Raw genomic sequence first — 13949 nt, 5'->3', positions numbered from 1 at the left:
TGAGTAACAAAAAAACCTGTTTAGTTAAATTAAAAAAAATTTAATGAAAAAGATATGAAATTGATATTGCATTCAAACAAGGATATAGATTATTTAAGACTACATATTTTAATTATTGTATAGTGTAGGGCTTAGATACTCTTTAACCACTGAGGATATCCTCTAAGTCTTGTTAACCAGGAATGTAGTATAATGTGGCTCATTTCAACTGTATTAAACTGTTGACACTGAGTGGTATGTTGTTGAATGGCTGTTGTTTATTGCATGAACATTTACCCTTCTCTCTTGGATGCAAATCTGACTGCCTTTGATTCTAATGAATATTTAACATTCAATATGATTGGAGACATAAAATTAAAGTTACTTTAACTTCTACACTTGAGTTTATTTTTGGAATAATTTATAGTAAAGTATTATTTAGGCCATCATAAGAATTATATGCCTGTTTGTCTGTTCCGTATTTGTTCATTGGTGCATGTTCGTGTGTAGTCTATTTCCCATGCTATAATAGGAATCCAAACACAAATAGAATGGGACTAAGTCAACGTATCATTTCCTTGTCAATTTCAGCTACAGTAAACAAGACTATTCTGACAACCAGGAGAAGATTTAAGCATGTCATTCATATTTTGATATAAAGATAACATATTTTGTTGTTTGCTGAGAGGGTGCTGTATTTGCTATTAAAAGAACTTTGTGTGCCAATGTGATTTCGTAATTTAGAGGGACCATTCATTGGCTTATTTCTCCTAAATCTAATACAACTGTTAGTGTTATGTAAAACATTTGTTTAAATGGGATTGAACTGAATTAGATCTTTATGAGGCATTACATAATATCACATTTGTCTGCTTATGAATAAAAGACAAAAGAATTTTCATTAATCATATGAAAGTTATTGATATTTTACGTTTCGGAACAATTACAGAAAGTTTGACTGTGACTTTTGTGTTGTGTTATAGAGTGGTCTTGTTTTCTTTTTGGAAAGAGATGATCTATTATTCCAATCACCCTCACTTACCAGGATATTCCTATGTTAGGCTCTAGGATTTCAAGGCTCACACACAGTTTTTGATAGCAGTATAAATTGTTATTCAAATTAAGAGTTGTAAAGTTGTAATCTGTTTACCATTTCCCAATTTGAAAGGGAAAAAATAAAATTTGCAGTGGTGTAATGCTGTGAAGGCAGATCAGTTCTTTGATTGACATTTCAATGTATAGGATGTAGTTCATGAGTGAAACATTTAAATGTTTTTAGTGCTTAAGAGAAATTTTTAAACCAATCAATTGGGTTTTTTTCTTCTAACATGTCAAATGGATTAAAATGAACATTTAGATTTTATGATATAGTGATTATTGTTTATTCTTCTGTTTGTTTGTCAAGTTGTCTCCCAAGTCAACATTCTACTTAACCAATGAATGGATTTAACTTCCAGAGATGTTAAATATCAATGGAATTGAGGTATGGAGCAGGGTATAAATTTTACGCTCTGCCCATATGATTTGTTGTTTCATTTCAACATATTTTTGTGCCATATCATATATAGACAACTTTTCATGTTACATTGTCATTCATATTACATACATTTTTACATCAAAACATCAACATAAATAATGTATAATGATTTTAATTTTTACAAATTTTAATCCTGTATATTTTAAAAGACGGGACAGATGAAGTATTTTTAATAGATAAATATTCTGTCGGTGTAAACCAGACTTTTACACTGGTTCTAATAATTTATTACATCCAAGTTTAGGACTCTTAAATAGTAATTCTAATGATCAAATTGATCTTTTAACATTCAAATTGAGTCTATTTTGTCATAGTAGAAAACATAAATATAATACTGTCTAATTAAAATTTTTACATAAAAATATTGGTAGTCAAATTCATGGTTAAAAATATATAGGTGTCTTAGATATTTTTTGTCAATACTTTAAACAGTGTTCAATTATAGGTAGTAGTCTATTAATATAACATGGTTAAACCATTATATTTATCATCATCATTTGTTAATAGAGCACTTAAATGTGGATATATCATTGTCATGTAAATATCAAATAAAAGACAGAAAATCTGGAAGTCAGTGTTTATTAGTGATGCCTTTATCCTATATCAGAAAATGGTGTGTTGTCAACTTTTTGAAACAAAAGATATGAGCATATCCTTTTGCTTTTGTTTATATTTTGGCGAAATGTTGCCTCTTATTTTCTTGTTCTTGTATTAGTAAATGTAACGGGAATTCTTTTTTCCTTTTTGCTTTACCAATAACTAGAATGTACTTACCTGTTAAACATGCTCTAGGCAAGCATTTATCGCACAAACACCTACACTGTATACAATCACATTTAATGAGAAAGATTATGTAGTATAATTTCCAATGAGTCAATTATCTATGAAAATAGATATAAGAATAGATGTGGTACGAGTGCCAATGAGACAACTCTCCATCCAAGTCACAATTTGTTAAAGTAAACCATTATAGGTCAAAGTAGGGTCTTCAACAGGAAGCCTTGGCTCACACCGAAAACAGCAAGCTATAAAGAACCCCAAAAATTACTAAAGTAAAACCATCAAATGGGAAAGCCTGACATGCACTAAAGTGAATTTCATTAAATTTACAGGTTACCTTACAGCCTTAAGCATGTATGCTTAGATCATTTGATGAGATCATTCTAAGTTAACCACAAGGTTAAACATTCAAAAAAAGTTTTATTGCAAGACTGGTCTTTTTTAGCAGACCTCTTTTCTTATATCTTAAAATTTGCCTGGAAACCACTGAAGCCATCGTACCAGTATGTAAGATAATTAGTTATAAAAGTGAACACCTAGGAAAAATAAAGTGACTTGAACTGCTTCCATTGGTTTATATATAATATCTATAAAACATTAACACTAATTGTTCTATTTATAAATTATTAAAACATATCTGCTTGCTTTATTATCAGTTCGCTAATTTAAATTTCAGCTCTAACAATCTGTTTTTATTCAGTGGAGAGTTTTATCATTTATACTTTTATGTATATCAGTTCTTTTTTTTTTTTTTGGTCCTCTACTAATATGATTAATAAAATCCTGAATTTCTAGTTAATTCTTATTTTCTCCACATCTCTTGACATCTGACAACACATTAATTAATGATGTTGCACTTGCTTCATTTTGCATACTGTGCTTGGATACATTTTTAATTGCACTTGAAGCTCTTTATGATTTAGATTTGAAATATTTATTAACGATAATATACAGAAGTGTATTTTTGTATTTAGAATGCAATGATTTTCAAATTCTAATATATTTTGTAGATATCTCTTACTAAGTTACTTACCATTTTGCTTCAAATTTGTCAGATAAAAGAAGTTACTGTAAAAGCTGAATAAAAAAAAAAATTGTCACTTTCATTTAAATAGTGATGATGCATTTATTATTGCAAATTTTGAAGAATTGCCAAAAATGTTAGATTAACTGTAGCAATTTCTAGTATCAGAATGAGCGCTCTTATTATTGAAATACCCACCCAATTGCCTTATCGCATTAATAAAAAGATACCAATAACTTAATCATTTACAGTATCTTTTTACCTTTTATTGCCAAAACTAGATCTTAAGTAAGACATTTCTAATGGTATAACAACATAATACTGAATCTGAAAATCATGATATAAAATCTCCAGTGACTTTTATTTCAAGGTGCAATGAATAATAAAGGTGATGTGATTGGTTCTTTATCTTGCATGAATTACAAATGCATGTTTTACCATTTACTTGCATGTTCCTTCCCAAAATTATTCAAAATTTGGCTTAATTGCTATGATTAGCTTTCCACGAAACATTGAAAAATAGACTCTCCACTGGCAACGTTCTAACTGTGACATTGTTTCCTAGGATCAATCACATCACTTTTTGTTTCAGGCCTCCCACAGAAGTCACGCTGGTTCCCCTATTGACCGTAAACCAGATGACAGCAGTGATAGCTTACAGGGAACATTTATGCAAAGTCTGGATCCTGCAGATCCTGGTTACTATGATCAGGTTGATAAAAATCCAAAAGTTTAGAATACAAGACATTGGATTGGATCATTCTGTGAATTTATAACATTGTTCATTAAACCTAAGCTTTAAGCATGAATAATATAAATGCAGAGTTTATGAAAGTAATGGTAATACAAAATACTGTTTCCGTAATAATTGTACTTTAATTACTGACAAAAACTAACAAACCTGAAGACAGACTTCACCATAAATAACAGGTTATACATGTACTTTATCAAAAGAGTATATTAGTCCAAAGAACAAAACCAATGAGATCTTTAATTTAAACTTGACATCTGTTAATGGAATTGTGTATATGTTTTCTGGATAGTTCTTTCCATTGAATGATTCATTAATTGTTGTGAACAAAGTCTACAATTGTGTGACATTTTTTGTTATACGACATCATTTTTATTTATCATTTGTATATAATGGATGCATTTTCCATTTTAAGGATGTTCGCTTGTCATGTTTTGGAACTTTTGTCAGATTTTGGAGATCCTCTGGTTTTATCCATTTGAATGCCTTAAAAATTGCCCATTGACACCTATTTTTCTTTTTATAAATCTTTTACTTGTACAATAATAAGCCATTTGTAAAAGTCCTATTAAATCTTATTTATTTTTTAATAGTTTTTGAGAACTTTAACTTGTCTATGATAAAACCATGAAAAATCAAGAGAACATTTTCCCCCCAAAATTTCAATGGCTAATATCTCGAAAACAAGCACATTGACCTCTATATTTTTTTTTTACTTTTTTGCTTCCTTAATTAATTCCCTATCAATATATAGTAGTCTTGTGGAAAGTTATTTATTTTGAAACTGAGTAGCGAACTTCCTTAATATAGGATTTATAGAAAATTTTGTTTAAAGACTTACTTATTATACGACCGCAATTTTTTTTCCGAACAATAACTAGATTGAATGAATGGATCACTGTAAATTTTTACCAGAAGGTTCAATACCACTAAAAGAAGGATGAGATTGATTTTTGGGGTTATGATCCCATTAGTGTAGGAATTAGGGGTCCAAAAGAGGGCCCAAAATAAGCTTTTTTGTAGTTTTCAAACAATAACTTGTGGTTAAGTGGATGAATCTCTCTGAAATTATACCACAAGTTTCCATATCATTAAGGGATGGTTAGTAATGATTTTGGGGGTTTATTGCTCCAACTTTTTTGGAACTGGGGACAAAAAAGGGGTGAAACAAGTTTTTTCTGGTCAATGGACAATTAAGACAATTTAAAAGCAGTGTAAGGGAGGTAATTAAAAAACAGTAAACATACAATGTTTGGCATGTTCGGATTTACCTCCCTTACACTACTTGTAAATAATGTATAAAGAAATGTCAGGTTTTGGACTTATTGCAACAAAAAAAGGGAGGCGGTAGTAGTTTTCAATTTTTTTTTCCAAGTTTCTCAAACATCAAATTTTTGAAAAGTTTGAAGAAGAAATCTATAATTGCACAATATTGCATAATATATTTGTAAAATCTTGACATTTGTTTTGTGTCAGAAACTCATATAATGTCAAGAATTTGATCACAATCCAAATTCAGAGCTGTATCAAGCTTGAATGTTGTGTCCATACTTGCCCCAACTGTTCAGGGTTCAACCTTGCAGTCGTATATAGCTGCGCACTGCAGAGCACCTGGTTTTTTGACTGCAATCATGAATAATCATTTAAAATATTTAATGTTTTGTAAAATGCTTTTATGATAAAAGTGAAGTGTTAAAATTCATGGTTAAATTCCATTGTTCAACAGAATGAAGAATTGCATTAATTACTCATTCCACTGTAGTATGATAAAATAGAACTTTTGCAAAAATTATGATTGCAGAGTATATTTTCATATTAAGTTTATGATTATGGTGGGTTTGTGTTGGGGAAGATTTAAGGTAAATTGTAAGAGGGCTTAATCAGATCAGCCAAAGATCTTTAAAATTGCACTAACTTGAAGAATATTTAAGAAAAGTTTCGAAATATATATATAGTGAACATTCCTTTTAGTGTGGTATGTATATATATATAAGCAAATTTTTTTTTTTGTTGTCTACTTTCTGTATAATGCTGCCTTCTAAAATTGTTTGAAAATTCTGAATGGAGAAATTTTAATTTTTTCTTGATTTCCTTGATTTTCAGATGCAATTTCTTATTATATAACATGTGACAGGATTTATTTTATGCTTTATGTGTTTCTAGTCTTGTTTAGAATCAGTTTTTATCTAGTCATTGTGAATCACCACTGCTTATAGAGTTATTCAGTTAAAAATCTCTGAAAAGTGACATAAATGAGGTTTTTTGTTCTCACTTTCCTGATTATTTCCCTTCATCATTGGTTATCCATAACTATTTGAATTTTGACAGCTTGAAAATAAAATATATGAACTGAAAGTAACTGTTCACAATTTCAAAACAATTCTAAGGATAATTATCCTGAATATAGAAACTAGAAATAAATATAAGTTGAGCCATCTGATTTTAAAGTTTTAGGATTATATTTGTGATGACATTTTAACAATACAGGCTTCCGTGAAAATCTTTTATATTCATGTGTATCAAATTGTGAATTTTCATTTGGTAAATGGTTTAAAATTATTGTTAATCAAATATGTAAAATTTTATACTGATGCAAAATTATATTATTCTTGCCAGTGAATGTTATTTTGTTTTAAAAGAGGGGCATCTTAACTTTTTAATTTAATAATAGTGAATTAGAAGATGCCTTTACCTATAGTTCTAGTCCAATGAGGAATATACATGTATCAAAAATAGGAACCTATTCAAAAGTAGTAATGTGTTTTTGGAGTCAACTAGTTAACGACCAAGAAGGAGGTTGCTGACATTGGTTTTCTTGGAAATTTAAAAAGGGTAAAACAAAACAAAAAAGAAACGAAAAGATACATGTGTCACCAATAACAACGTTGTCAGCAAGTGTTAGATCAGTACAAAAAAAAAGATTCGTGGTGAATTTAAATTCAAAGGCAAAGAAATATTTGCTGGATTTAGCCCTCCAACATAGAATTTATGTGTGCTTTCCTTTAACTTCTCATATTTAAGAACAGAAAAAAATTGAAGGTTTTGAGAATGATATTGCTACTTGTCTGGAGTTTCGGCTGTTTCATAGGTTAACCGTTATTTAACAATTGTTGAGTAACAATGAAACCTAATATTTACCGTCAACCATACCTAGCTGTGCGTGTTGAATTTATATTAAGATGGAGCCCTAGTAAAACTTGCAAGTACAACTAGGAAAAACGTTGAATTCATGAAATCAGAACAACAAAAAAAACATTCTGAATTTATCAAATAAGAACAAAAAAACATTCTGAACTCTTGGGACTTATTCCAAACATAACTTGTGTATTGATCAGTAGAAAAAAACTTCCCATCTACATGTAAAATGCTTGCAGCCAGTCTTTACATCGGAAACTAGTGACCTAATACAAGAAAAGAAGTTCGCCTTCATCCAAAATAGAGATTGGAAACGGGGAAGTTGTCCGAGAGACAACAATCTCGATCAAAGAGAAAAACGGTCAAAGGCCATCAATGTGTCTTCAACGCAGCAAAAATCCCTGCTGCCAGAGGTGGGATTCAGCTAACCCTAAACAATAATGTATACGAGTTCAGTGAAATGGACGCCACGATGACCCCGAAACACAAAGGAACCAAAATTTAAAAAAAAACACGCACACACGCACACAAGACTAACAAGTATTCCCCATTTCAAACTTTATTACAAATTTAAAGATTTGGTATTGCTTTATTTAATAAAAAAAGAATGGCCAATGTAGAAACGGGTATATTGTCTTCGGGAGAGATACATTCTACTTTATATCGCTATGCTTCAAACACACAATTGTTTTAAACTGAAATTATCAAGATGCTTGATAGACTAAATATTTGTTACGTGTGGAGGATGTGTTTTTATGCCCCCGTTGTTTCGGAGGTGGCATTCAGTTTTACCTTTGTCCGTCTGTACGTCAGGGTTCGTATGGATAGGAAACCTGGCAATTGTAACAAACCCCAACGTTGGTTTCCGTTCTCTTACTTGAGTTTGCCTCAACCAAATGTTATGTTACCTATACACAATGCTTATTACCACTAAATACAGATCAGTTTTGAATTTTAAGGGCGTCATTTTACTGATTTAGAGTTATGCCCCTTTATAAATGAAAAAAAAATGCAAAAAAATTGTTTCCGTTCTCTAACTTAAATTTCCCCCCAATCAAATGTAATGACACTTATACACAATGATATTTACTACAATATACGGATCAAGTTTAATTTTGGTGTCGTCACTTTTACTGTTATGCCCTTTTCAAATGGAAAAAATTCTAAAAGTTATCCTCCATTGTCCATAATTATAGTTGAATCAACAACCAAAGCTTTTTCAAATCTTCTTTGAAAATTGGAGTTATCTTTCGTTGTCCAGAATGGTAGTTGAATCAACTAAAACCAATGCAGTATTCAATTTTACTACCAACTGATAGATTAAAGCAATCTTTGCCATTCAGTGCTTACATGCACTTGGGTTACCATTCTAGGGTTATGCCCCTTTACAAATGGAAAAATTAATGATTTGTTTCATTTCTGTTCTTTTAACTTCAGTTTGTCTCAATTAAATTTAATGAAATGTATATATAATGCTTTACACCATTAAACTCAGTTTAAGTTCAAATTTGCAGCTTACTTTTACAGTTCTTGTGTTATGTCCCTTCATAACGTTATATGCTAGCGGGGGCATCATCTGTGTCCCTATAGACACATTCCCAATTTTTTTAACAAACAATCGGCATTCAAAAAGAAACCAACTGTGTCCCTCTTCTTGCCGACTTGTTCCTTTATTCTTAAGAGACTGACTTCATACAGGAACTTCTATGAAAGAAAGAAAAGAAGTTAGCAGTATCCTTTAATTTTACTTTCCGCTATGTAGATGATGTCCTCTCACTTAATCATCCAAAAGGTGCCTGTTGAAAGCATCTTTTCCATCGAACTTGAGATAATAATACAAGATACAATTAAGTCTGCTTCATATCTTGACTTACACCTAGAAATTGACAATGAGGGTAAGTTGAAAACAAAAATGTACGATAAAACAGATGATTTCTGCTCCTAATTTTTAACTTTCCATTTGTATGAAGCAACATTCCATCAGCGCCTGCATACATATTAGATATCTCCCAATTGATAAGATATTCCCGGGTTAGATTTCCTTGATATAGGGTTGCTGATCACAAGGAATTTATTAAACCAATGTTCTAACTGATAAAATCAAAAACATCTCTGTAAATTTTACGGACACCATCACGAGTTGTTTGGCAGTCATGGAACATCCGATTCACTGAAGATATCAGACATGTTCCCAATGTCGTAACTACAATGCCGTCCCCTTTTCACAATTGTAACATGCCCGAATAAGACTTATTACCGGGTTTTTACTTACATGAACAACACGACGGGTGTCGCATGTGAAGCAGAATCTGCCTGCCCTTCCGGTGCACCTGAGATCCCCACCAGTTTGGCTGGGTTCATGTTGCTCAGTCTTTAGTTTTCGATGTTGTGTTTTGTGTACTTTTGTTTGTTTTTATACGACTGCAAAACATTTTGCGGTCGTATATTGGTATCACGTCGTCGTCGTCAGCGTCGTCCGAAGACATATGGTTTCCGGCCAATAACTTTAGTATAAGAACATAGAAATCTTTGAAATTTTAACACAAGGTTTATTACCACAAAAAGAAGGTTGAGACTGATTTTTGGGGTTATGGTCCTAACAGTTTAGGAATTAGGGGTCCAAATAAGCATGTTTCTAGTATCCAGACAATAACTTGTGAAACTGTGTATGAATCTCTCTGAAATTATTCCATAACTTTCCATACCACAAATGGATGGTTGGGATTGGTTTAAGGGAGTTATGGCTCAAACCCTTTAGGAACCATGGGCAAAAAAGGGGTAAAACAAGGATTTCCTTGTTAATGGACAAGTGCAATGTTAAGTTTGGATTACCTACCTTACACTGCTTTTAAATTATGTATAAAGAAATGTTGTATTGTCTTACGGTGATTAGCTGTCAATTTATTTTTAGAAGTTACTATTTTAAACATGCTGATTAAGGAATATTCATTTTAACCATGATTATGTAAGTCATTTTCTATTTTAAGACATTTATAATGATGTATTTAAATGGGTAATTATGGTTGCAAACTCCATTGGAAATTTAAATTGAGATTATGACCATATCTTGAGGGAAAGAATTTTTTTTTTTTTTGGAAAAAGGGGGAGGTGGAAAAAAAATGTTGGGGGAGGGGTAAAAAAGAAACTGCGGGGGACAATTTTTTCTCATTACAGATTTCATAAATAAAAGAAGGGTTCTTTTTGCCAAAAAAAGGTGTATATAGAGGGGGTCAACTCGCAACAGCATAGCGTATTGCACAAAAGCAAACAATTGAATATAAATTAAAATCATATAACCAAGTTCTTTGACTAAATTATTCTGGGTTAGAAACCTTTCATGTGTCAAATATTTAATTACAATCCAAATTCAGACCTGTATCAAGCACGAATATTGTGTCCATTTTTGCCCCCAATTGTTCAGGGTTGAACCTCTGTGGTCGTATCCACCTGATCTCGGCGTAGCAATTTATTTCCTTTTTCAGTCAGGGTGTTGTAAGTTTTGTTTTCGATTCATGTGTTTGAATTTTCCTCTGATATACTTATATTTCGTCTCTCTTTAACAAAGACTTGACACAGGCGCACGTATGCGGTGGATTTAAATAAAAATTTGACTGAACAGAAGGCCCGAGTGCAATGTTAGAATAGGTAACAATAAAAAAAACCAAAGGATTACTAGCAGTTACCGACATGCCAGCTCATGACTTCAACTGAACAGATTGACAGATTTTGTCTTCATCATGTAACACTTGACTGAATCTGAATAATAACTGTAAAACTAGATGTGTCAAAGCGACACGAATGGCCCCGTCTCAAAAAGTTGAAAAATCTGCAATTTTAATAACATATGTGGACAGAAACATGATGGTAGTCTCACATATCGAAAATCTGGAGGAGTACAGAAAAAGGTCAGTAAAACTGTGATTTTCAACAATTTTCAAAGTTGTAAACCCTTAATTTTGGCAAAATTAGCGGAGCGGAACGAAACTTAAACTTGATCTGTAACTCATCATGAGTAACTCACATACCAAAAATTAGCCCAATATCTGAAAGTTTATCAAAGTCCATAGCACGTAATTTCGGCAAAAATTAGCCTAGCGAAACAAAACTTCAACTTAATCTGTAACTCATCTTGGTTAACTCGCATGCCAAAAATCATCCTTATTCCTGAAAGCATTTAGAAAAAGGTCATTATAACTGTAATTTTCAAAAAAATATCAAATTCCAAAGCCGGAAATTACAGCAAAAATTTGGCGAGCGGAACGAAACTTAAACTTGATCTGTAACTAATCATGAGTAACTCACATACCAAAAATCAGCCCGATATCTGAAATCGTTTAGAAAAAAGTCTGTATAACTGTGATTTTCATCAATTTATCTAAGTCCAAAAAAACCTCCGTATAATGGTTTGTTGCGGAATGACGGAATTACGGAATGACGGACAAGGGTAAAACTATATGGCACCGAAATTGGGGCCATAAAAAATACTACAAGTCTATGTTTTAAATGAAGTACGCGGGTTATTCGGTGTGCACACCTTTTTAAGTGTTATATATTCAGACAGAAACAAATATAAGTCGTTCCTGAAGTCAAATACGGAAAATGAAATATATTTCAACATTTCGCTTTTGATATTGCATCATGATCATAATCAAGATTCTGTACAAAGTTGATAAAATTCCTTATAAGGCTTATAAATTTATTGATGTATAAAAAACTTGTTAAAAAACAGACTAAACTTACATGATGACGCCGACGAAAGAATGCATAATAGCTGTTCGTCTCGCTTTCGCGACATATATGTAGCAAGCTCGACAAAATCATTTGAAAAGGGCCTCTATGGCAAGCCGTTCTCGTCAAAACTATGTTTAAACCATTTTTCGAGAAATTTACACACTGAGAATTATAAAAAACACACACTGAGATTTAAAAACTTCAAAACACACACTGAGAATTAAAAATTACACACTGAGAATTTAAAATTACACACTGAGAATTTAAAATTACACACTGAGATTTCATAACGACGCACTGAGATTACAAAAATGAAAAACACACACTGAGAATTGAAAATTACACACTGAGAATTGAAAATTACACACTGAGAATTGAAAATAACACACTGAGATTTCAAAAAGACACACTGAGAATAAATAAATTGAAAACACACACTGAGAATTTGAAATTACACACTGAGAATTTAAAATGACACACTGAGATTTGTGCGCACTTTTTATGCGCACATATCTAATTAGCATACTTAATCTGAATCTATTACAAGCTTAAAGCAACTAGGGGACAGAACTCGTTAGTCCTTCGATTTGGTTCCAAATTATTCATAAAAAAACTTTAGAAATACAAGGACAAGAAAAATACCCGCTTATTCTTATTACAAAATATTTATACCAAATGGTGAACATTTTATATTAAAATTATAAGAAAACTTGGAACAATTTGCACTGAAAAACAAATAATGCAGTGAAGTTTTTACTCAAGTGTCTATAATAGCATATAAACGTAACAAAAATATAAAAGATTAACTTGCGAAATCAGGGTAACAGTTGGAAGACTTTTCAAAAGGGACCCATGCTAAAACGATTTTAAGTCCCGATACACTGGTAGTAATGATATGAATTATAGACAACAAACTTGTGAATATGAGCGATGTTAAGTCATGAAATTTATTACGAATGTTAATTGGTTGAAGGAATCGCATTTCACTAATGACAAGAGTTTTTGAGATCAAGATATTAATCTGTTGAATTATTCATCTCATGAATATTCATTAGTAATTTGCATATTAATCTCAGTGTGTATTTTTGAAATCTCAGTGTGTAATTAACAATTCTCAGTGTGTGTTTTTCAGTTTCTTTATTCTCAGTGTGTCTTTTTACAATCTCAGTGTGTTATTTTCAATTCTCAGTGTGTAATTTTCAATTCTCAGTGTGTAATTTTCAATTCTCAGTGTGTAATTTTCAATTCTCAGTGTGTGTTTTTCATTTTTGTAATCTCAGTGCGTCTTTATGAAATCTCAGTGTGTAATTTTTAATTCTCAGTGTGTAATTTTTAATTCTCAGTGTGTAATTTTTAATTCTCAGTGTGTGTTTTGAAGTTTTTAAATCTCAGTGTGTTTTTTTGTAATTCTCAGTGTGTAAATTTCTCGAAAAATGGTTTAAACATAGTTTTGACGAGAACGGCTTGCCATAGGCCTCACTCATCAGCTCGAAAAAAAAAGCACTAAAGCAACTGACAAGAACAAAAAAGAGACGAAGTACAGATCCCAGAGTTCTCTCAACCTAGTTAAAAGCCAATAACAACAGATAAAACAAAAATCATGTATTTAAACCAAAATATCAACTGATGTACACACACAATGGATTTTGTGTAAACACGTCATTATATGTTAGAGACTTGACTTGATAGTGCAATGCCAAAATATAGGTATTGACAGATTGTAGGACCGTGAATTTACATATGTGTATAAAATAGTATTTAGTTGAGTGTGAATTAGTTTTATTGATAATAAAATCAATATTCATACCGATAAAAACATTTTTCAAAAATGTAATATACTAGTATTAGTACAGCGTTGATTTGGTAACTTCTAGAATAAGATTAGATTATCCGGATCGTGTCTTAAATAGTTTTGTCTGTCCAATTCGAAAGTCTTAAATACATAGTTTCTTTTAAAGTTGACAATCATCTGCGATTATCTATAACCATGGCAAAATGAAGTTTTAACAATA

At 31.4% G+C, this 13949-nt stretch overlaps 1 protein-coding gene across 24 annotated transcripts in view; it reads left to right on the top strand.

Moving 5' to 3' along the window:
* LOC139513116 (pre-B-cell leukemia transcription factor 1-like) overlaps positions 1-6686 on the top strand; it is a 28726-nt gene extending 22040 nt beyond the window's left edge. For 10 of the 24 annotated variants that reach the window (XM_071301330.1, XM_071301327.1, XM_071301331.1 and 7 more), the window contains one exon: positions 571-2086. In XM_071301330.1, coding sequence (XP_071157431.1) covers positions 571-579 — 9 coding nt within the window. In that variant the 3' untranslated portion in view covers positions 580-2086. Of the gene's footprint in view, positions 1-570; positions 2087-3912 lie in introns of those variants that run through there. The other 14 variants (XM_071301307.1, XM_071301311.1, XM_071301318.1 and 11 more) reach the window with 3 other exon arrangements.
* The last annotated feature ends 7263 nt before the right edge of the window (positions 6687-13949 follow it).

Source organism: Mytilus edulis, chromosome 2, assembly GCF_963676685.1.
Source record: "Mytilus edulis chromosome 2, xbMytEdul2.2, whole genome shotgun sequence".
In the NCBI taxonomy this organism is placed as follows: Eukaryota; Metazoa; Mollusca; class Bivalvia; order Mytilida; family Mytilidae; genus Mytilus; species Mytilus edulis.
Note: the sequence above shows the minus strand (reverse complement) of the source record. Positions and strands in the feature narration are given on the sequence as shown.